The sequence below is a fragment of the Python bivittatus genome, unplaced genomic scaffold, assembly GCF_059951505.1.
Source record: "Python bivittatus isolate LINGU-HERP-01145 unplaced genomic scaffold, Pbiv_v1 ctg000210_np1212, whole genome shotgun sequence".
Classification (NCBI taxonomy): domain Eukaryota; kingdom Metazoa; phylum Chordata; class Lepidosauria; order Squamata; family Pythonidae; genus Python; species Python bivittatus.
Window position 1 is genome coordinate 6292494 of NW_028277053.1, and position 23380 is coordinate 6315873.

Here is a 23380-nt window from a genome sequence, read left to right on the forward strand (position 1 = left end):
AGGGATGGTGCATAATAGTTCTTGGTTAAGGTTGAAGGGTTGATTGAGGGTTCTGCCGAGAGAATGCAGCAGGAGAAACCAGGTTTGCATAGTTCCAACATTTAATAAACTTTAATCTCTCTAGAGTTATATCCACATCCATTAAATTAAAAAAAACTGGCCCCAGGAATTGGCTCCTTCTTCAAATTACAAGAATTATTTGTGCACCAAAAAGTTATAGAAAAAGTGTCCTGGGCAGCCCCAACCGAACAACCTCCACCAGGCAGCTCCCGAGGCCAGTGAGCAGACGCCAGGCCAGGACCCCAAGGCCGGCGGCCACAGATTGTCATCCGAGAGGAGGAAGGGCAAGAAGGCACGTGAGGAAAGGTGGAAGCTCCAGCAACGTTCGGCAGATCCAGGGAGCAGCTGCGCAGGGCTTGTGAGCAAGCCAGCCGGCTGGCCGCCCCTCCACAGGTCCAGAAGAGACCTGCTCACGCAGCGGGGTGGGGGCTCGGGCAGCCCGGCTGCGCTGCACAAGGAGGTGGCCTCAGGGCCATCCTTCCCAGCTGCCCTGTCCAGTCAGGTGCCGGGGGCGGGGGGGACAGCAGATCAGCCAGGAGGCCAAGGGCAGTGCCCTCCTGGCCACACCAGGCCAGGCCAGGCCGCGCCTGCAGGAGGGAGCCTGAGGACCACCAGGCAGAGGAAGGCTCCACCTCAGCCCTGCCCCAACGAGGAAGATGCCTCCCCCTCCTTCCCACCATAACAGGACAGACTGGTTTAGTTTTAAAAAAACTTTGGTGAATTAAAACCAGAAGAGGGTGACTCCAGCAGCATCTGGCCCACAAATCACAGGGCTCAGCCCCAGGAGAGAGCAGGAGCAGCAGGGGGCCAAGGCTCAGGCTCCCTAATCCCTCCCTGCTTCGCCGGGGGCCACAGACTCATCAAAGTCTTTGGTCTCTGATGAAGGCAGTCCTCTCGCCCTCCTCCTCCTCCAGCCCCTCCTGCCACAAGTCCGAGGGCAGGCCTTTGTAGGCAATGAGGTTGCCGCTCTCCAGGGAGTAGGCTTTGTACCCATGTAGGCACAGCCCCGACCGCAGCTGCAGCACCAGGAAGACGGCAATGAACACCAGGACAATGAAGGCACAGCTCAGGCCTGCCACCAGAAGTGGCAGGTTGGAAGGGGGGCTGGCAAGAGCCGTGCCCTCCCCCAGGGCAGGGGAGGCCCGGCTGCTCTGCATCTGATGTGAGCATGTGTGCTCCTGGCTGTTGTAATGTGCGTGAGCTGGGCAGGATAAGCACTGGGCAGCCGATGGTCCTAGGCAGGTGGCACAGGATGGATGGCAGGGCACGCACAGCCTGTGGTGCAGCAGGTGGGGGTCGAGGCTGTTCTCCACAGGGGTCGGCCCTGGGGCTGGAGCAAAGGCGGGCGGACAGGTCTTGAGACAAGTCTTTTGGTGGAGGTAGAAGCCTTCTTCGCACACTGCCAAGAGAAGCAGGAGAGCAAGTAGGTCACCCAACAGGGAGAGAATGTGGGACGTGATCAGCCCAGTCCTGATCTTGATAGCTGGCATCAGTATTCATGCCGCTACTTACTTTATTCCCATTAAACATATGGATTTAAGTCCCACTGCAGAGGATGAGATGGTTAGATAGCATCACTGAAGCAATGAGCATGAAACTGAGCAAACTCAGGGAGGCAGTGAAGGACAGGAAGGCCTGGCGCAATATGGTTCATGGGGTCACGAAGAGTCGGACACGACTTAACGACTAAACAACAACCCACTGCATTCTGTGGATCTTTGCAATGAACAAAGAATGCAGCCTCGGTCAGATGATCTCAAGTTCAGGGTCAAAGCTACCTGCTTAGCTAACAAGATAACAGACTGAACCAGAAAACTTCCAGGGACACAATAGAGGAATAAAATTAATACCCTCAGTATTATACCTGTGGCTGCTGATGAAAGGTCGCTGGATGGGAGATGACCTGAGAGCCCATATAAACTGCTCTGAGTTTCTCAAAGTAAGATTTGGACCCATGAAATAAATGATGCAACTGGAAAAGTTATCACACTAATGATTACTTTTTCTTGTTTTACAATGGGAAAAATACTGAATCTACTAAGAAAACTGGTGTGCTTCTGTGCCATGCTTTGCAGTTAACAAGCTTTTGCTCCTCCAAATCCGGGTACTTCTGTCAAAACTACTGCATTTCTATTTTTTATTCACAGTTTCTTATTTTTAATTGATTATATGCACTGGCTTTTAGCTTTTCCACTGCAACTGTAGGGAATATTGTGTGTGGCATGGGTTCAGCTAAGGCTGGGAACTGAAGTGGCTATTTCCTTCTCTTACGGCAAGCGTTATGTGAAAGCCTTAACTGAGCAAAGAGTTGAGTATCTGAGGACCCATCTGTGAGGACCACAACACGAGCAGCTTGTGAGCTGGGATGTTGGAGGAGTACATGGCAGGGAGCAGGAATTAACACAGGGAATGAATTGAATGTGGGAAGGGAAGAGGGAAGAGGGAAGGGAAGGGAAGGGAAGGGAAGGGAAGGGAAGGGAAGGGAAGGGAAGGGAAGGGAAGGGTAGGGTAGGGTAGGGTAGGGTAGGGTGTAATAAGTCTGAAGGAAGAGGGCTCTTGTGGAATGGAGATGATAAAGACGTGCAAGGAAGGGAAGGAGTAAGTTGCATAATGAATGAAAGGACCAAACTGTATGTCAGGAAGTATGAACTGGTATCTTCTGGGTCGTTTGGGGTGCAGGCAAAAGTAGGAATTCATAGGTTGATGATGTTACACTCCAGAGAATGGTTATAAAGGAAGAAGAGGAGTTCTGGAAAAGCTGCTGGACAGATTTATGAATGAATGTGATTTGGGGGAGGAATAATTCAGGTGGGTGGCATAAATGGGTGCTAAGTAACTGCTTGGGAAAAAGCTCTGCTTGTTTCGGCCACATGTTTTAAGCACGTGTCTCCTGTAGATACTCAGAGAAGAAGAATGAATAAAAAAGCATGACTGATATGAAAGACTGAGGTAATTAAGGGAAGGATAGAAGGCTGGTAAGAGCATCTGACACACGAGACGCACCATTATTTGGTAGTGTCAAAAGAAAAAAAAAGTCATGGAAGAAAAGAAGTAAAAGAGACAAGAACAAAAATAGGATGACTATGGGAAGTAAAAGGGCGAATCCTGTATGAAAAAAAAGATTAGAAGATGGGTTAATCTCAAAACAAAATGAACAGAAAGATGATGTGGAAGCCACTTGGAATAAAGTAAAAATAATTCTGTGACAATGTCCACAGAAAGATGGAGTTACACTAATGAGGAATATGGAAGAGGATGGTTGATTGAAGGATGGAGCTATAAGAGCCACACAGTCCAAGGGAGGGGGGTGGACATTTGGGGGAGGGGGACTCTCTGGGCCTCCCATGTGCCTCCCCCAAACAGAGCACAAGTTACAGAAACAGCACCAGGCAAAGTCCTGCTTCCTGTGGCAAAGTCACAATTGGCAAAGTTGGCAATTGGGGCACACACAGCTCTTGCAGGAATGCATGCCACTTCCTCCACTTAGAAGGCTACTAGTACCTCAAGGAGACCAAAAAAAGGGGATGGTGGTTGAAGCCACTTCTTGGCTAACTACCCCACCTGAAGGGGATGTGGAGCAGGGCGGCAGAGAGCCCAACTGTCCCCAGCTGGATGGACTGCGGTCAGGGCAGAGAAAGGAAATTGGCCACCCTGCCGGGCTTTCCTCCTCCCTCCGCCTGGAGTCGGGGGGGGGGAGCAAAAGACACACCCAGCTGGAGTCCAACTTATCCGGTAGCAAAAGACAGGCTGGGGGACGTGCAGCACAGGCCCAGACCCGCTCTTCTGCCCAGCAGAGAGTGAGCACAAGACTGGGGGGCCAGGACAGGGGTCACCCAGAGAGCAGAATCCTAAGATGCTCTTCCAAGCAGAAACCAGGGGGCGGGGGGCTGGCTCTATGGGCAGCTTCCCCTTAGAACTTACCCACACACGCCTGGTTGGTGACCAGGGTTTTGCAGCCACTGCTCTCAAACTGGTTGGGGAGGTCAGGGCCCGTCCCATACAGAACCAGAACAAACTTGGTGAGGGTACCTGCAAAGCAGGGGAGAAGAGAAAGGGAGATGAGCCATCCAGAAGGAGCTTCTCTGCCCATCCAGATCCAAGGGAAAGCCCACGCCGTGATTCCGGACAGCGAAGCAGTTGTATTTCGCTAGCCTTCTTCCTACCCAGCTAGTCCTGGAATGAGGGAAAGCAAAATTTGAGGGTTGGGGACATACAGTTGTGCTCATAAGTTTACATAACCCTTGCAGAACTAAAGGACCATTTTATTATTTCTTTCATTGCTATGGTTTGTTTAATGATTGTGCTATTCTGTGATGCCTTAATTTGTTTAATTTGAATCACATTACAAATTTTAAAAAATGTGTTTTGTCTGATCATTCACATTTATAGATAGTCCTTGTTTAATGACCATTCATTCAGTGACTGTTCAAAGTTATGACAGTGCTGAACAAATGGTAGTTACTACTGGTCCTCAAAGTTATGGCTGGTGCAGCCCCCCCGCAGTCCTGTGACCAAAATTTGGGCACTTGGCAGCCCAGCTGCATTTATGACTGCAGCAGGCGCTTCAACTCCCCCATCCGCCTATCTCCCCCCATCTCTGCCCTTTTGGCCACCTTGCATTCCGCTCCCGCCACTAGCTGACCTCTGCCATCTTCTTCCTCCCATTGCTGGCCTGGGATCCAGATGCTGAGCAAGGGCATGTCCCCGGGACACATGCAGTGAGTGTGGCAGGGTGGCAGAGCCTTGTCTGCTGAAGGGAGCTTGCTGGGCCCGGCTGGGGAGGAGGCAGGGTGGCAGCACAGGCAGTGGCTCCCCAGATGAAGGTGGTGGCTGTTGGCACTGTGGAAGGCTGCAACCAGAACTACCAGAACTGCTGTCGCTAAGCGGTGCGGTCACGTGATGTTTCACCTAACGACCACTTCACTTAGTGACAGAAATTCTGTTCCCAGTTAGGGTTGTTAAACGAGGACTACCTGTTACAAAATGGTCCACGTCTTACAACTTCTGCAAGGGGTATGTAAACTTATGAGCACAACTGTAATTCCCAAAGGATTAACAGATGTCCCTGGAGGTTGCTGGAAGGGGTGGGGCTGAATTATTTTTGCCTTTGGGGGAATAGGAATAGGAAAAAGACCTCCCCACTTCATGGAAAAAATAGCCAGAAACCTGTTTTGCAGGCTGTTATTCCTTTGGGAATTGATGAGTGGGAATGAGAGCAGTTTGTCTCCCACTCCCATTCTCCACCCTTAATTCTGTAAAAACAGTAACAAAATCACACCAGTCAAATTTCTGCAGCATGATTTGGGGTGAGAGATCCATGTGGCTGAGTGATTCTTCCCAACACTCTGCCATCTGGAACACAGCAGAAGGGGGAGGACAAAATAGCTCCCAGAGTTCCCCCATGGCGTGGAGTAAGACTGGGGCAATGCCTGGCCTGAAGCCACCCACGGCAATCGGGAGAGAGCCTTCCTGAGATGTGGACGGATGATAACTTAGAAAGGAAGTCTGCTTCATGTCATACAAAGAGGGAGGAATAAAAAATGTTACCGTAATTGTTTGCTTCACTCGTGTTCTCAATTTCCAGTACCCACTCGCCAGCTGGGTCTTCATCCCATGAATGAGTAGTCATGAAGGCCCAGTCATTGAAGCCATCAGCAGAGTAATCCCGGGGCCTGGCCAGAGCAGAAAGAGGTGATGGAGAGGACCAGACAGAGGCTATGTGGCCTCCTGGACCAGAGTGCAGGGATAAGCTTACCTGGCAGCCAGCAGAGTGGAGCGGGTACCCATTGGGCTGACCAGGTGAATGGCCAGGGCCCCACGGCGGTTGTAGGAGAGGGTGAGCCTGGCTTGGACGTGTTCGAGTTGGGCCACGTAGCTGGCCTTTCCCCAACAGGCATCCACCTTCTGGCGCACCTCCAGGCGCTTGCCAATATCCCTGCAGAACACAACGGGCACTTGCTGCAAGAGGCCGATTGAGCAAGCAAGCCCAGCGGCCATGGGACCTGCTTCGGAAAGCACACCTTGACCCAAGGAGGGAGTTCCTGCCTCTTCAAGAAGCAAGCAGCCGCTCTCCTGAATGTCCAGATTTGCTTAACTGGGAGTGGGACTCCTGGGCTCAACCAGAGTTCAGTTAGTTCAACTGACTGTTTGTTGGACCCAGCCCCCTCTTGCATCATTAAGGCAGCCAGGGGGGTGACCTGTAGTTGGATCCATGTAATGGTCAGCCTCCTTGAGAGAGGGGTGGTACCTTCTACCTTGAAGGAGGGAGTGGTGTGCCCCCTCCTCAAGAGACTGTCCTTGGACCCAACTGTTTTAGACAACTATCGTCCTGTCTCCAACCTTCCCTTTTTAGAGAAGCTTCTTGAGAAGGTGGTCAGGCTGCAACTGCAAAAGACCCTGGAAGTAGATTATCTAGACCCATTTCAGTCGGGGTTCAGGCTGGGATTCAGTATGGAGACAGCTGTGGCTGTGCTTGTTGATGACTTGTGGTGGATCCAGGATGCCAGGGGTGCGTCCATCCTTGTGCTCCTTGGCCTCTCAGTGGCTTTCAGTACCATTGACTACGATATCCTTCTGAGCTGGCTCCATGGTTCGGGGATTGGGGGCACCATATTGTGGTGATTCTCTTTCCAACTCCATCCTACCAAGGACCAGTGGCTACAGTTGTTGGTACAGCTTAGATCTGGGGATTTTCCATCTTGTGCATGGGGTTGCACTTCCCCATTCAGGAGTGATGTGCAATCTGAAAGTCCTCCTGGACTAACAGCTCCTGCTTGAGCAGCAGATGGCAGCTGTGGCAAAGAGGGCCTGTTGAGCCCATTCCTAGATCAGGAGACCCTCCAGTCACTCATGCCCTAGTCATCTCACAGTTGGACCACCTGTGGCTGCCTTTGAAGATCACTCAGAAGCTACAGGCCACATGACATCTCTGCTGCACAAGCTGCACTGGTTGCCATGGGCTTCCAGGTGAAATTCAAGGTGCTGGCTACCACCTATAAAGCTCTTCATGACATAAGGCTAGGTTATTTGAGGGACTGCCTATCTCCCATGACTTCTGGCGAGGCTGGGAAGAGTGGGTACACTTTGGATCCCTTCAGTCAAACAATGCCATCTATCAGAATGCCAGAGGCATACTTTCTCTGTTGCAGTGCCTACCCTCTGGAATGAGATCCCCCAGAGATCCATGTTGCTCCTACCCTGATGATGTTCTGGAAGGCTTTAAAGACTTGGCTGTTCTCCCAAGTCTTGGGACAGAGTGGATGGAGTGCTCCTTTCTAGAGGTGTTTGATATATGTGTTGATGTCAGCTGTCTGGACTGCCTTTTTGTTATTTCTCTTATTGTATTTTTTATTTTTTTTATTGTACTGGTATTCTGTTTTTATATTGTGAGCCTGGAGTTGGGCAGCACCATAAATAAATAAATCCTGCCAGGACAGCAAGGTGCTCTTTGGAAGTGAACACATGTAGACAGGCTCATCTCTAATGTGCTCCTGGCTCCCATCCTTCTGCCTGCCCCAAAGGTGGCTTTGGTCAGGCCACTGTGAGGAAGAAGAAAGGGTGGGGACTTCCCTTGATTCTCGGGGTCCCTGAAGTGTCCTTGCATCTTCCATGTGCCTCCTGACGATACTATGGACACAGGTGGCACAGGGCCAGCGCTGAGAGAGAACACACGCTGCTCATCCTCACAAGCAAGTTCCTGTATCCCCAGGAGGGAGAGGGGCAAGCCTAGGGGAAGAGGACAGACATTTCCAACCCCTCCACCCTTGACACAAACTTTGGCTGTGTGAGGATGTCGACGATGCACTTCCGCTGAGGCCCCACTGAGGTCCAGTTTTTGGCAAGAGCCACCATGGCACCTGCATCCAGGAGTCCGTAGCCGTAGGAATGACTGACTGCAAAAAGATGGACAACATGTCAGGGCTGCAGTATGTCTTTTAAGCATCTCTTCTGGGCGGGGGGGACTTGCCATGACCTGGTTGCACTTCATCGCCATGTTTACCTTTGCGTCCCACCCCATTGGTGGCCCAGTCATTGGTGTTGAGGTGGGCAGGTTTGGACGTCCGCACGACAAGATGCTGCATGTCACGCCAGGTCAGGTTCTTGCTGCAGAGAAGAAGCAGGTGAGTTGGCAACAACAGCACCATCCATACCAGGCTTGCACGGGTACAGGAACTTCTCCCTCCCCCCTTACTTGGCTTCCAGAGCAAGGGCAATGATCCCAGCGGCCAGAGGCGCAGAAGCAGAAGTGCCGGTGTGCGACTCTGTGCACTTCTGCCACAGGTCAGTTGTCACCTGGAGGATGGAGAAAGGACGGCGAGAGCAGAGTCAGGGCCTATGTCTGGTGTGCTGCCTCACCCGCCAGCTGAACATTTCCCTCGGCAAATTGGCTGGTTCCTAGCACCTCCATTTCTTCTGGGAAGGGGCCCCGTCCAGCGGCCATGGGGACTGAGGGAGATGCCGGCTGTCTTCTTGCAGAGCTGGTGCTCCCCAGCCGCCTGGCTCCTCTTCCAAGTTGGCCTCCCAGAAGAAACACTTCCAAAATTATGCACTAAACCTCCCCTTGGTTGGATCCCCAACAGGAAAAAATGTGCCCTCAAGCTCAGTTACTTTGTCCTCTCTTTCAAGCAGAGAGGAAACCTCCTCCTAAAATCCAGAAATTATTTGTCTAGCCACAAGCCCTTGCTCACAGAGGAAGGACACTTAACCCCTCCAAACTTTGGCCCAAGATGCTTTTGATATCAACCTGAAGGATAACCAGGTCTTTTATTTTAATTACTTCCAATGCCATCTGACCCACCAGGGAATGCAGTTGGCTCCCATCTTCCACTACCCTCTGCCACGGATGCCTGCAGGTAACAAGAAGCACCTTCTCGCTAAGAACCAGAGCGACTGCCCTCTGCCCTCCATGACATGCAAGGAGCAGACTCAGAGCTCCAGGCCATCGCTGCTGCTTTCACAGCTTTTCCCCCTTCTAGCATTTCTCTTTCTCCTGTTCCTCCCTCCCAACCCTACAGCTATCCAGGCCTCCAAGGAACAAGGGGCTTACAGTCTCCCTGCCTTCCTTCCCCCCACTATCCCTCTGCATCCCTCTTCCCACTCCAGACAAATTACTAATCCTGTAAGCTGGTTCATGTAATTATTCTATTTTTGCAATAAGCTACAGAATCGAATCATTCCAACTCTGATTTGCGATCTCTTGTCCCAACCACGCTGCCCAGTCCCAGCAGTGGGATTTGATTCAGAGCTGTCTGGGTGTCACTGAACACGTTCCTGTCCTTAGGCTTGGGGGACTGTGCCCCTGGGCACAGATGGGACTCACAATCTGTTTCTCGTTCTGGCTGCCGCTGCTGTAGGTGGTGGCCAGGGTGGAGGAACAGGCCTCACTGTACCAGGGCACGTTGCCGTACTGCGTGGTGCTGCTGATGGAGAGTGTGTAGATGCTGTTGGTGTAGCCATCACAGTTGCAACTGTCGTGTTCACGGCCACCATTCCCCGAGGCCCAGACGAAGATGGAGCCAAGCCCGTGGCGGCCCTGAGAGAAGGGTTGGGTGAAGCAAGTGGAGGGGGCCTTGGGGTCTGCCCCAACTGGCCCTGAGCTGCCCGCCCAGCTCACCCCCTCACCTGGCTCACGCCCCGGTGAAAGGCCTCTTCGGCAAGGTGGGCAGGGCCATCCACCGTCTTGCCATCGTCTTCTGGGCCCCAGCTGGCACTGTAGATGTGAATGTGGTCGGGGTTAAGGCCCAAGGAGCGGGCTTCCACAGCATCCGTCACTTCCCCATCTAGCATACGGACGCCTAGGGTAAAGACGGTCACTGGTTTTGGATGCCTCCGGCCAACTGACCCCAGAAGTTGGCTGGCGCCCTCCCAGCCCAACAGCCCTCAGAGCCACTGGGGCGCTCCTCCAGCAGGCTCCTCACCTCCAATCTTGGCATTGTAGGCTACACCCACACCACAGATACCATTGTTGGCCACAGCGGCCACTTCACCCGCACACCGAGTGCCGTGCCTGCAATGGGACAGAAAATGCTGAGACCGCGCCTGCAGATCTTCTTCTTTGCAGCCTGTACTAGCAAGTGTGCAGTTGTGGGGATAAAGTCCCAAAATGCGGCACTAGCAAGGGGCAGAACTCCACAAAGGTGTCTCTCACCAGAAGCCAAATCCCAACGCCCCATCCCAGGCCGTGTCCCCAGCAACCCCCACAAGCCTGCCACACCTCCCTCCCACCTGTTGTCGTTCATTTGCGTGTAGCGAGGCTGAGGATCCGGATCCTGGTCATTCACATCAAAGCTGGCAGCGGGGTCCTGGGGAAAGAGAGAAGCCTCTGGGGCACTAGCTCACTGCCCCTTCACCTGCACGGAAGAAGCTGCCTCTCCCCCATAAGGGGCCAGAGAGATGAGGACACCGGCCACCTTGGAGACCAGCCTGCTGGCCAGTGGGGAAGACCTGTGCCCTGATGGGCCTGTGCTAGGCTCAGCAAGACACGTGGGCCCTCCCGCAAGGGGCAGCTGTGCTGGGGCCCCAGGAAGGCCTCTGTCCTCCCCTCCCGGGAGAGAGCACTCCAGATCCGAGGGGCAAGCTGGAGAGGCCCTGGGCCCATCCTTCACTTACATAATTGGCTTCCAGATCAGGGTGGTTCTTCTCAATGCCATCATCCAAGATTGAGACAACGACCCCTCGGCCAGTGTAGCCCTGCTGCCAGGCCTCCCGCACATTCAGGTCTCCCTGGTGGCTGTTGGACTGCAAGAAAGGAGCAGCAAACCACTCACCCCAGGAACCAGCCCATCTCCCCCTTCCTGAAGAGGAATGCTTCCAGCCAATAATCCTCAAACCGTGCAGAGGGGAAATCCCCCAATGCTCCCCCTAGGGCTCAACCTCTCTGGCCCCTTCCCCCTTTTCGAGCATCACACATTCATCCAGATAGGAACGCCCTTCTGGCCCTCTTGGGCTCTCTGCCCCCCACCCTGGTCAGCTTCAGCGTTCTCTGTGCCACATTCCTGCAGTGGCAAGTCCTACCGCTGCCCCCCTGCTGCCCTCGCAAAGGCTGGCCATCCGCGGCCTTTGATCTTTGGGGAGAGAAGAGAAGAGAACAAGGCGAAGCCCTCTTTGGGATACAGCGATCAGGGAATATTGCAGTCTCCATCTCTCCTGCTGAAGTGATTAAATGCTGTCCCTCTGCACGTGGCCAGGTCAGAATGGACAGGGCATTCTGCCCTTGCGCTGCAGTTTCAGAGAGGGCCTCTTGTTCAGGCAACTCTGGTCATGCCAAGGAAGCATCTTCACTTACCAGGTACCACTGCTGTGGGAACTTTGGATCCGTTGGCTCTAGGAAGACATCTCGCTTGGTCCGGCGCTTGGCAACTTGCTGTTCCAGCCAGAGCACCTGGGGAAAGATGTTCATGTGCATCCTGCCAGCCTCCCACAGATGCCAGGTGCAACAAGGCCAAGAAATATAGCTGGGCAAATATTTAAGTCAAAAAGTGCAGGCCACTTTGGAGAGCAATCTTGCACCTACTCCTACAAGGACCACACACACCCAGTCCCACAGAGTTGTCCAAACTGCAGGGCCCCTCTCTGGCCATGCCCCAGAGGCCCTTTTCTAACAAAGGAAACTCTCTTTACAGCTACACAGATCCAGTGGAGGCACTCCCACGTGTTTGCTGCATGCGCCATGCCTTCGCATAGTGGTGCAATTCTGGCCAAAAGAGATTAAAGGTTTTCAGTTGATGGGATTCCCTTTTCTCAGTCTGTCTTCCAAGACAACCTTCCTGAGCCTCTGATCAGCCCTAAAGTCCCCCACTGCCCTGCCCCACTCAGCACACAGGCCTTGGGGGGCCAGCAAGACACCCTTCTAATAACCAAGCGAAGGGGCTTTGCCTCGGCCTTCCCCTCAAACCTCTGTCCCCCAGGCAAAGGAAGCCCAGCTTGGGCAGCAGCAGACCAGCCTTGCCAACAGGCCTGGGCAGATTCAGGTTCCGAACTGCCTCATCTCTCTCAGCTTAACTTATCACTGAGTTGATCCACCTGGAAGAGAGGCCAGAGCTACACACCTTGCTTTGAGCTCCTTGGCGTAAATGAACAAATTAAGCATCTCCAGCTCCTGCCAGGCCTTAGGGTCTCCTTCTCCCCGAAGACCGTCAGCCCAAACCCTTGGCAGATCAAGAACCAGGAGAGCAGTCGCTCCGCTCCCTTCTGGGCAATGCAAGAAAAAGCGACAGGTGGCTTGCGGGAGCCCAGAAGGAGACCCTGGAGCCTGACAAGGCAAGATTCGCACATGCAGCACTCCAGGCCAACTCCCTCGTTCTGTGGCCGACACTGTAGGGCCAGCTTTCATACTTGCAGGGAACTCACCTGCGGCTCTCTGGACAAGGAGCTGTGCCAGGAACGGTGTGGTGAGAGGGACCGCTTTGCCACAGCCCGGTGGTAGAAGTGGTAATAGTCCCCGACAATCTAAGGCAAGTGAGAAGAGAGGGAGACAAGCAAGCCAGGTTAATTCTAGACCTGGCTCCATAGGCGTGGGCCAATGCCCACAGCAGGGGTGGACTGCAAACGCTTTGCGGCGGGATCAGTGAGGCAACCGTTCCTCGTGAGCAAGAACCGGCTCTACCTTCTGCTCCCATTGGCTTCCTCTGCTCCCCAAACTGCCGAGCCGAGCTGAGAGGCTAAAGAGATCCTACCTTGAGAACAGCCTCAAAAGAAGCATCCCCGGGGCTGCCCTCTCAAGAGCTGAAACATGAGCTACCGACACAACCCCTCTGAGGGCAGCACTGTGGTCACCGTCTTCCTCCTCTGCCTGCTGTGAGGAAGAAGGACTGCTTGGCAGGAAGTGGATCGTGACCAAAGGTGCTGCGTGTTCTGAGAAACTGCACTGAGCCATGAGGAAAGAAAAAGTCAGCAACTGTGACCGCCAATGGCTGTGGTGTCTTCGCACCCCAGACCAATGTGGCACTAATGCTCCCCGTAGTCCTTGAAGAAAACATCAAAGGACGGGAGCAGCAAATGCTCACTCTGCAAGGACTGAAATTTGAGGACTGACAGAAAGATGGTTAGGAAATAGTAATTTTCTTGGAATGAGCTTAAATGTCCAGGAACAGATGAATTGAATCCTACGGTGCTGACACAAACTAGCTGTTAGTCTGCCAAATTTTGATGTACTTCTTTGAGAAAATCTGGAAAAATGGTGAAGACCCATCTGTCAAATGCCCTATTTTCAAAACCAGAAAGATCCAGAAAAGTACAGACCCACCAGCCTATCAATGTGTCTGGGAAGATTTTAGAAGAGATGCTAAAGAGACTGATTTGTAAGCATCCTGAAAAAAAGGCAGATGTTACCAGAAATCAGCACAGATTTTTCAAGAATAAGTATTTCCAGACTAATCTTATCTTACTGATTTAAATAATAATAAATGATAATGATAATGATAATGATAATGATAATGATAATGATAATGATAATGATAATGATAATGATAATGATAATGATAATAATTTAGATAAACCCCACCTCAGGAACTATGCCTGTTTGTAGGCACCACTGTTTTAAGGAGGACTCAGGGATAATGAAAAGGCTCAGAAAAGAATAAGGGTGATCAAGGGGGTAGAAACGGTGTCCTACAGAGAGATTGGAAGCTGTTTAGCCCTAGGAAAAAGTTAAGACATCTGAGCAGGAATATGATAGTACCAAGTCACCCCAAAGGTCAAGATCTACTCTCCTTTAGCGCAGGACTGCTTCAGAGCCAGTGGAGAAAGCACATTTGGCCTTCCTGGACTGAAGGGGGATGAGTGGAGAGGCTGGCTGGGTTCAAAATTAAGAAACGGACAGCACAGATGGAACATCATGCAGGAGTTCTACAGAGGGCACCTAATTGCTCCCAAGTTGTTTCTCAGTTCTCAGATTCGGAAGATGTCCCCGCCTTGCCTGAATGCCTTATCACATGTTCTTGATGAAGACAGAACCAAGTAAATCCATGGCTGCCTCTCGCCTCCCTGAGGGGAAACTGGGATGCTGAGTGGGCCACATCAGATGGAAATTGGAATGGCTCTTACAAGGCTCACTCCAAAATATCTTAAGTAAACCAAAAGACCCAGTAGCACAAGAAGAAAAAACAGGAGTCATCTACAACATACAGTGTAAGGACTGTAACAAACACTACGTAGGACAGACAGGCAGAAGACTAGCAGAGTGCATCCACGAGCACCAAGACATGAGTCAGAAGACATGATGAAAATTCCTTAAATCTCACAACACATAGAGAGACTCAACCATAGTTTTAACTGGGAAACTGTCAGCATTTTAGACCAAGCTAAATCCAAAAATGCAAGAGAATTCTTGGAAGCTTGGCATTCAGACAAGGCAGCAATTAACAGGCACATAGAGATTAACAGCATCTACATACTATTCAAAAGAGACAAAAGACCAGAAGATCTCCTCACCAGCAATCATCATCCAGATAAGCAAAGGTTACCAGCAGGCACACAATCAAGCAGTGAACAGATGCTAATCAAGGAACTACCAGAGGAGCAAAACAAAACCCCCACCCCACCAGCACTGGCAAGGCAGGCCACAGTATATAAATAGAGAGCAAACCCCATCCCATTTTAGCACTGAAGATGTTACCTAGCTGGGTAATGAAACGTTTGCAAGAAAAGAACCAAGCTCAGAGAACCCCAAGGACTCCACATGCCTCTTCTTCTGTAGAACCAAGGATACCACAGCCACAGGAGATGAATAAACCTAACTCCAGGTTAAAGAACTACCCAGAGCTAAAATAACAAAGAGCCTTGTGACACCTGAAGGACAAGGCACATCTCTGCATAATCTTGCCACTTGGTCAAATGCACAGAGCATAGCCTTAAGATGGAATATATACACAGATCTGTGACTGGAAAAGAGAATGGGGAGAAAAGTAGTATGAGAGGTAGAATTACTTGTAAGTAGAAATGCTTCCCCCCTCCCTTCCCCCCTCAAAAATCTCTTCTGTAACAACTTTCTCCCTTGCTGCCCCCTCTGAGTTCCCAAGGTCTGAAACATCCAACACCACCCCTGACCCCAGTTCTGTGTCTTCCGTACATTTGCTGAGCATCCCTTCTATCCCCTCATCTGAGTCATTTATGACAATAATGAAGAGGGCTGGGCCCAGGTCAAAACCTTGAAATACCCCACTGCATAGTTCCCTCCTTGTAGACATAGATCCATTCAGGACCACTTGTTGGATACAGTTGTTCAACAGGAATCCATCTGGTAGTGGGTCCATCCACCCCACACAGTTCCATTGTATCAAGAAGGAGGTTCTCATCAACCTTATCAAATGCCTTATTGAAGTCTAAGCACAGAACATCCACAGCATTCCCTTGCTCTACTAATCTAGCCACTTTGTCCAAAAAGACAAATTTGCTGGCATGACCTGTTTTTAACAAATCCACACTGGCTGCTAGTAATCACCTTGTTCCTTTGCAAGTGCTTATAACCCACTACTTGATGATCTTTTCTAGGATTTTCCCAGATACTGATGTCAAGCTGACGGGTCTATAGTTTCTTGGGCCCACTTTTTTCCCTTTTTTAAAAACATGGGAAGAAATTTAGCTCTTCTTCAATCTTCTGGCACTTCAGTCCAGAAGTTCTCAAAAGTTACAGTCTGTGGTTCTGAGATCCCATTGCCAGTTTCGTTAGTGCCCTAGGATATAATCCGTTTGGTCACAGAGAACTGAATTCATTCAAAGCAGCGAGGTATTCTCTCATCACTTCCTGACTATTTTGACCTACGTTTGATCTTCTGCCCCCCATAGTGCACCTTCTGACAAGTTGGACCAACTTTTACTTTTGCAAAAAGACAGATGCAAAATGGGAATTAAGCAATTCAGTCTTTTCCCCGTTGCCTGTCACCATCTCGCTGACTTCTCCAACCAGCAGATCAATTGCTTCCTTAGCTTTCCTCAAAAACTTTCTGGTTATCTTTGGTGCTCATTGCAAGCCTCAGCTCATTCTGAACCTTAGCTTTCCTGACTCCATCCTTACAGATTATGGCTATTCCCTGATTTTCTTATATACCCCACTTTCCATTTTTTAAGCTTCTCCTTTTTGTTTTCCAGTTTATCAGAGAGTTCTTTATGCAACCAGGCTGGGCTCTGTGTATCTCCCATTTTTCTTTCTCTTTGATATAGTTTGTGTTTGGGTCTTAATATCTCATTTTTCAGGCTTTCCCAACTCCAGCCAGGACAAAGTGGAGTGAAACGCTGCTTCCAGGATCTGGGCTCAATGCTCCTGTTCATGCTCCAGGTCTCCCCAATCCTGTATTTGTGCCTTGCATGTTTCCTACTCAGATACGGAACTTATTCATTTCAACCCACTGCTCAAGCCTACCTAGACCTGTTTGAATGCTCTGTTTTTCACCTGACGTATCAGCCACTTTTCCAGCTTTGTATCATCTGCAAATCTAATAAGTGTTCCCTGAACTCCCTCATCTGGAACGCTGATAAAAATGTTGAACAGCGCAGGGACCAGGACCGTACCTCGTGGGCCTCCATTTGGTAATTCCCTTGAAGTATCTGTAACGTTCAGAGTGACTTAGAAGTGCATGTGTTAGTGACATTCAATACTTCTACCCATTATTTTAAATTTCTCATCCTTCAAAATGGAATGGGGGGGGGGGGTTGAAAGAGAAAAGCTAAGATAACCCTAAGACTCAGACTATAAAGAAAGTGTGACTTTAATGAGCAGTATATTTCATTCTTGTCTAATCTTAACCCAGTGAAGCCATTGGCATTGCAAACACCAGCAGTAGGGGGACTTATCTCCAGAGGACACTCTCTCTAACCTCAAGATAATTGTAAAACAAAACAGAGATTTCATCACAAAACAGCAAAGCTGCCACTCAGTAGGTGATGTAACCCCATTTCTTCTGGACTCAGAAGAGACCAAGGCTTCTTACCCCACCGACACTCCCCAGCTGCATCGCAACCATCTCTCAGCTCTCTCGTTCTCTCCTCTCCTCCTCTGTGTGCGAACACTGTAAATGATCATGTCTTACATAACACTCCTTTCTCAAGACAATGCTCCACACATCTAAGAAAAAGCAGTGATCTTCAAAAGTTCATTAAATAAAGGTCTTTGTCTCTCAAGTGACTTAGGACTCCTGATGTGGCATGAAACAGCCCCTGGAAAAGCCTCAGGTAAGCACTGTTCCTCTTCCTCACATGGTAGGTGATGTGTGAGCCATTGCTGGCCCTCAGCACAAGCACAATGGGTGGGAACTGCCATTGCCGGCCACATTGCTTGCCAAGGCAAGCGGGCATAAGTCCCGCATCAACACTGGGCAGCTGGGCCGTCTGCCAACATCATCACTGCCAAGATAAGAGCCTGCCAGAACAGAGATAGCTGACTAGTCATCCAGAAAGAGCTATTTCCAAAAAGCCAACCTCAAATGTCCTTTCCTAAAGGATGCCACTGCCCCTTCTTACTTGTGGGGCACTTATGACTGGCAAAGGCAGACAGACAGCCCAACGACCCGGCACCAGACTGGGTACCCAAACAGAAAACTGAGACCTGCTTCCAAAAGGAGAAGCCAGCACAGGAATGAATTCAGGGAAAGCAAATTGCTCCAAATGCTGCCCGGGGGGCAGCGAGTGCTGCGGAGAAGACTCCTCCATCGCTCCAAGTATCAGGACCTACAAGTCAGGATCTCAAGCAACCATTCCACACTGGCTGCTTCTTTGGCACTTCTGGTATCCCCAAGGGAATTCATCCCTGTAAGGCCCCACAGCAGGCAGAACAGCACCCTCTGCAGGCCCCTCCCTCAGAAGTGGCGCAGACCTCCCATGCAGAGTACAACCCCTTTGCTCTTGTACACACGAATGCTGCAAGGAAGTAACTCACCGGTCCCAGGTTGAGGAAGCCATGCTTCCTGGCCATCCGTTCAGCTTCCTGCAAACCTGCAGGTACCAGGACAGCCCAGGTGTTGGTGTAGACGTGCTGGCTGAGTCCCTCTCTGACCAGGAGGGCCAGGGTCAGAGCCCACCACAAAAGCAGCAAGGGGAGCCTCAGATCCATGAAAGCCAGGAGGAAACAGCCAAGCTGGGCAGCCAGGGGAGGCCCTCGCTCTGCCCAGCAGGGCTCAGTCAGCCCGAGGAAGCATGAGGGTGAGCTCCAGGGGACGAAGAGCGGGTGTCGTCAACTGCGCAGCGCCTGGAAGCAAAAGGAAAGTGCCAGGCTCAGACTAGACCTCCTCCCCCACCAGCCACAAAATGGGGAGAAGAGGAAACCAAGACATGGCAGAGGCCGTGCTCCACATCAGCCAATGGGACCCAAGTGGGCCAGAGGGGAGTTACCATCCTGAAGCACCATTTCCCGAGTTCCTGAGCCCAGGCGAGGGGCCTCCTCATGCATGGCAGAGGCGCAACCCCCCACTGCTCAAGGCTCTATAGGACGGACTACGAGCTGCCCTCTTTTGGGATGGGAGGGGCTTCAGTCCCCACTTTTGAAGGACCCAAAGGAGAGGCCGAACCCAAGACAAATGCAAGAAAGGAAGCTGTTCCCAGACACCCACCAGGAGCGTGGTGAGGAACTCAAGCCGAGGCGGCGAGAGGAGCCTGGGGCAGGGTACACCGGGTGGGCTCCGCAGTCTTCCCTGCAGGGGACACACAGGCCTGCCATGGGAGCGGGTGCATCGACTCAGCGAAGCCACCCCCGGCCCCTTGCTAATGCGCAGCCAGAAGCCATCCAAGTGAGGCTGCAAGGCCAGAAGACCAGGACTTTGGTTCCCTCGCAATAAGGACCCTTTGCCACGCAACACAGACGCATTTGTATAGGTGAACCACTCAGAGTTTGTGTTCTGTTAAGTGGCTACCAATTTAGTAAATAAAGCACATACCTCAAACCATTCTGCATTATACCTTCTTTGTTATTACTTTTTTTGGAGCCCTGGGACTAAATCTCATTTGGAGCTTACAGAAAAAAGGAAAGTTGAAAACCTATTATAAATAAATGAACAAGTTTGCCAAGAAAAGGAAACACATTTGCAAAAAAAAAAAGGGGGGGGGATAAAATGGGTTCCAGACAGCCACCTCCACCCAAGGCTCTTCTCTTGCTTTCTGAACCAAATATCACCTAAACTCTGAATCTCTCCATGATCTCCCACAAGCACTGGCTGAAGTGAACAAGAATGATGCAATCCACACAGGCAGCAAGCTGGGAGAACCAGGGGCATGCGGGATGGAAAGCCCTCGAGAGCACAGCCACTTGTACACTGACCCCAAACCCTCCCTTGCTGACACAGCAGTGCAGGGAAAGGTATTGATCCCATTTGTTCTGTGGGCAGCCACTGTTTACATTTGACTCTCTCATCTCCATGCTCCGGCCAGAAGTGATCCAAAAGCCCAGTCAGAAGGGAACTCTTTGCTGCCTGTTGTATATGTCTCCCCAAGCTCTCCAGCAGAGAATGTCCTGGTTTCCAGCTGAAGGCATCAGGGACTGAACCCGGGACCTCTGTTTCCAAAGCTGAAGAGTCAGTGGAGAGATGAGCCAGCAGAAGCAGTCAGGGGAGCTGGAGAACAGAGGATATTCTGCCCAGCCACATCACTTAATTTCACAGCACTGGGTGCTCCTGGTCTGGCCCTGTATCAACAGTGACCTCCAGCCTTCACATTTTAACCAACCTTGTAGCAGAGCAAGCTTATTAACTGACCGAGCCAACAAAACCCCCTTCTTTGGAGGCTGGGCTTAAGGAACAGATCACAGCCATTCCTGTAATTCAAGGAAATGCCACTCTGACCAAGGAACAGGTTCTGCCTGGACGAGTGGATGGGTATGTGCGTGGCAAAGGACAACCAGGAGCTCTCTATTCTGGCAGAGTAACTGATATAGCACAGGCATCTCCAGGAGGAGAGAAGTTCAGGCCACCTGCCTCATGGCAAGGTATCCAAGAGGCCTCCCTGGGCACAGTGCCAGCAGTGGGGCACACCAGAGACCTACCAGGTCACCTGGTGGGCTGTTGGTCAACCTCTGTTCCCTTGCCCTCCACTCAGATTTTGGCTTTCTGAGCTAAATATGCGAAGACTCCCATTGGGACCCCATCTCCTTTGTTCGCTCTGGTTCAATTAGTTAAAGAGCTGCCTCTAGACATTCACTTGAATAGGCTTTTAGGAACCTGCAGTTTAGAGTTTTTCATGCCTCCTTACACTCATGACCCAGACCTCATTTGGAATTTAATTCCGAGTCAGTCACCCTCTTAGCATTGAGCATTTCTCTTGACGCTTCTCCAAAATACACCCCCAAGGAAGCCACATCACCCCCCACTCAATTTAAGCAGGTTCCCTTGTCTCAGAGCCCTTGCTTTCAAGGCACCTGTGCTGGGCCTTCCCAACAACATGGGATCAAGACCATTCTTAGCACCAATTTATAACTTCTGGGCAGACACGAGTAGCAGCTTTCTCAATGATTAACCCTGGCTTTATTAGCAGAATGGAGCAAAGGAAGAATATGGGCACAAACAGACATGTTTCAACATGGATTTGCCAAGTGTCATTTTCTTTCCAACTACTTCAATGTCTAAAGGGTGAAAAAGGGTAACCAGATTCACTCAAGTCCTCCAGCAGCTTCCAGCAGACAACCACTTCCTAACCACATAACTGCATTTCAGCTAAGATGCCTACTTTACGCACAATATACCCTACTCTCCTCAGGCCCCAAAGAAATCAAGGTGCAAGCCTGCCATTGGGTGCTCAGCCCTCTAATCCTCAAGTTCTCAACAACACGTTTATTTTGCCCCATGGATCAGGAAGGTGATGGGGGCTGACTATGGGCCCCTTCTGACAGCAGAACTTACATGAGAACTTGACTACTCTAAGGTGCCCACAGGAAAAGGTGTAGTTTCAGCAGGCAAATCTCACACAAACAGCCAAGCCCAAATTCTGATTCATTACCTTCTACTCTCCTACTTTCCTCCCCACCTACTCTCCCCCCACTGAGTATTCTTGGAAGAGTCAAAAAAAGAAAAAAAAATCCTCACTAATGCGGGGATGGGCGCTCAAGGGAGGGTATGGAAATTCCTACACATGCTTAACATCTCCTTACTCTTGCACAACTTCTGATAATTCCCAGAAAACAAGTTGGCGAACCCCAAGCAATGGATTGGTGTGGGCCTCTGAGATCACCTGATGCCTGCAAAGGTCCACAGGTGCCAGCAAGAGGCTGTTTTTAAGCTCTGCTGCTATGCAAGGGGGATGACTTCCAGGGGAGCTGTGCTTCAGACAGAAATGGCAGTTAGTCTGGGGGGAAAGCAGACCAACGGAAACATCAAACACAGGATGGCTCTTTGGGGCCAGACCACACAATCCATGCAACCTTACATTCTTGTTCTTGGCTTGCTACAGATGAGCACAGATAAGGAGGGCTAGATTAAAAGTGTGCCTCTAGCTCAGAAAAAAATCACTTGAGAGTCTAGGCCAGAATTTTTGAGAACAAGCTGGCTAAACTAGCCTATATAAAAACAAATCCAGGAGTCAGAAATCCAGCATCCCTAAGGACATTCATGTTGCTAAAGATGTTTATAAGCAAGTTTTTATTTCACAGGCTCAAAGTACAAGAGGAGCAGTTTTCCCATACAGGGTAACCCCCCGAAAATGGAACATTCTCCCTGATTCACTTGCGGGGTAGTCTTATTTCCCTGTTTTTCCTGCAAGAGCTCAGAGCAGGCTACATCGGTCCGTCCTCCCATTTTTTCTACAACCACCACCACCACCACCTTGTGTGGCAGGGGGGCTGAGAGAAAGCGACTGGTCCCAAATCACCCAAGGGAGCCTCCGTGGCAGTCCTGTGCGTTCTCACTCACGCACGCGCGCGCGCAAGATACAGCCCTTCCGGAGGGACCAAAGTGTTAGGCGATCTTCTTGGTCCTGAACGCGTTAATTGGCTCCTGAGTTTTCAACACGCATTCAGTCTTCAGTTCGGTCAGCTGGCCTGAGCGCTTTTCCCGTCGCGATACGAATACGATGGGTGTCCGGCATTTAAGGTAAGTGCCGGGCGTTCCGAGGCTGCAAGCGCGCAGCTCACCCACCGCACGCACCGCAGGCAGCTACCGGCCTCAGGCGGCGGCGCCCGCCCCCAGCGCAGCTTTCTCTCCAAAGGAGCTTGAAGGCACTCCTGGCTGGCCGCCCGGCCGGCCGGCCGCTCCAGCAACCCCTGGCCCGGGACCCGCCGCGCAGCGGGGCTGCTTGCCTGTCCGTCCGCCCTTTCGTTCGCCCGCCGGCCGGCCAGGCTGGCCGGGAAAGCAGCGCGCCTCCTCCGCCCCCGCGCCGCAGCGACCAGATGGCGGCGGGGAAGGCGAGCGGGCAGCGGCGGCGGCGGCAGCAGGAAGTGGCCGCGGCAGCTGCCCTCGCAGGCCTTGTGAAAGCCGAGCGCCCGGGCTGAAAGGCGGCCAAGCCCGGCGCTGCCACCCGCGCGCTCTCCCTCCTTGCCCTCCCCGGTGGCCCGCGCCCTTCAGCCAGGGAAGCCGAGCCGCAGCAGGCCCGCGAGTGGGTCTCCCCCGCCGGCCGGACGGCCGGCCGCCTTACCTTCCGCGCCCGCGGCTCGCGCTGGGTCTGCTCACAGCGGCTGCCCGCTCGGCCCCTGGGCGAGCGGGAGCAGCGTCATCTCGGCGGGCGGGAGGGCGGACCGGGAAGCCCAGCCGGAGCTGCCCCCGCCCCGCAGGCTGGCAGGCGGCCCGACGCTTGTTTACGTGCGGGCGGCGGCGGGGGCGGCCTCGGGACTGGCACCTCCCTCCTGCGCCGGCCGAGGGCCCGCAGCCGGGCAGCGCGGGGGCGCGCCCCGGGGCCGTCTCTCCGCCGAGGCAGCCCGGGGAGGCGATCCTCGGGCTGAGCCCTCGCGTCCCCCGCCGCTGCTGGCGATTCGGCCCGCGGCGCCCCTCCAACGCGGGCGCCAGGGCGGGCAGCGCCCGCTCCACCTGGCCGCCGCGCCCTCACCCTCTGCCGGCGAGCGCCGTCCGAAGCCCTTCCCGGCGCAGGAGCCACGCGACGCGGCCCGACTCGGGCGCGGAAGGGGCGCCGCTTTCCTCGTTGCCATCTTGCGTGGGCGCCGCCCGCTCCCGGCCTCCCTCTCCCCGCCTCACCCCCTTCCTGCCTGGCTCCCTCGTCCGCGTTGCAGCCGGAAGTTCAGCGGCGGAGGCCCCGGTGCTCGCTCGGTGCTCAGGGAAGGCGGCGCGAGGAACGCCCCTGGATCCCAGCCGGGGCTCGGCGGGGCGGGCGGACAACGGGCATAAATGCGGGTTAGAGGCCGCCCGGCCACCCCCAGGAAGCGCTGCTCAATGGCTCTGCTTTGCCCTGGGGAAGCCGG

At 52.4% G+C, this 23380-nt stretch overlaps 1 protein-coding gene across 4 annotated transcripts; it reads right to left on the reverse strand.

Annotated features, from left to right (window-relative positions):
• Window positions 1-83: 83 nt before the first annotated feature.
• On the reverse strand, window positions 84-23380 carry FURIN (furin, paired basic amino acid cleaving enzyme). 4 transcript variants are annotated; one of them, XM_088139307.1, is made up of 16 exons: window positions 23168-23380; window positions 17930-18238; window positions 12409-12507; window positions 11345-11440; window positions 10669-10797; window positions 10285-10361; window positions 9978-10066; window positions 9682-9854; window positions 9380-9592; window positions 8252-8352; window positions 8060-8163; window positions 7835-7952; window positions 5816-5995; window positions 5608-5732; window positions 3982-4089; window positions 84-1459 (listed from the first exon to the last, which is right to left on the reverse strand). In XM_088139307.1, exons 2-16 carry the CDS (start codon window positions 18101-18103, stop codon window positions 921-923), a joined length of 2325 nt encoding a protein of 774 aa, XP_087995433.1. In that variant the 5' UTR covers window positions 18104-18238; window positions 23168-23380; the 3' UTR covers window positions 84-920. The 4 variants fall into 4 exon arrangements, with proteins under 4 accessions (XP_087995433.1, XP_087995432.1, XP_087995431.1 ...); XM_088139306.1 differs by having other exon boundaries at window positions 23157-23380; XM_088139305.1 differs by having other exon boundaries at window positions 23011-23380.

Coding starts and splice junctions, on each gene's coding strand:
- FURIN (XM_088139307.1), bottom strand. CDS start 18,103: ATGGATCTGAGGCTCCCCTTGCTGCTTTTGTGGTGGGCTCTGACCCTG. Junction 11,441..12,408: donor CCTTGTCCAGAGAGCCGCAG/GTGAGTTCCCTG, acceptor ATCTTTCCCCAG/GTGCTCTGGCTGGAACAGCA. Junction 10,362..10,668: donor CTGATCTGGAAGCCAATTAT/GTAAGTGAAGGA, acceptor CTCTTTCCCCAG/GACCCCGCTGCCAGCTTTGA.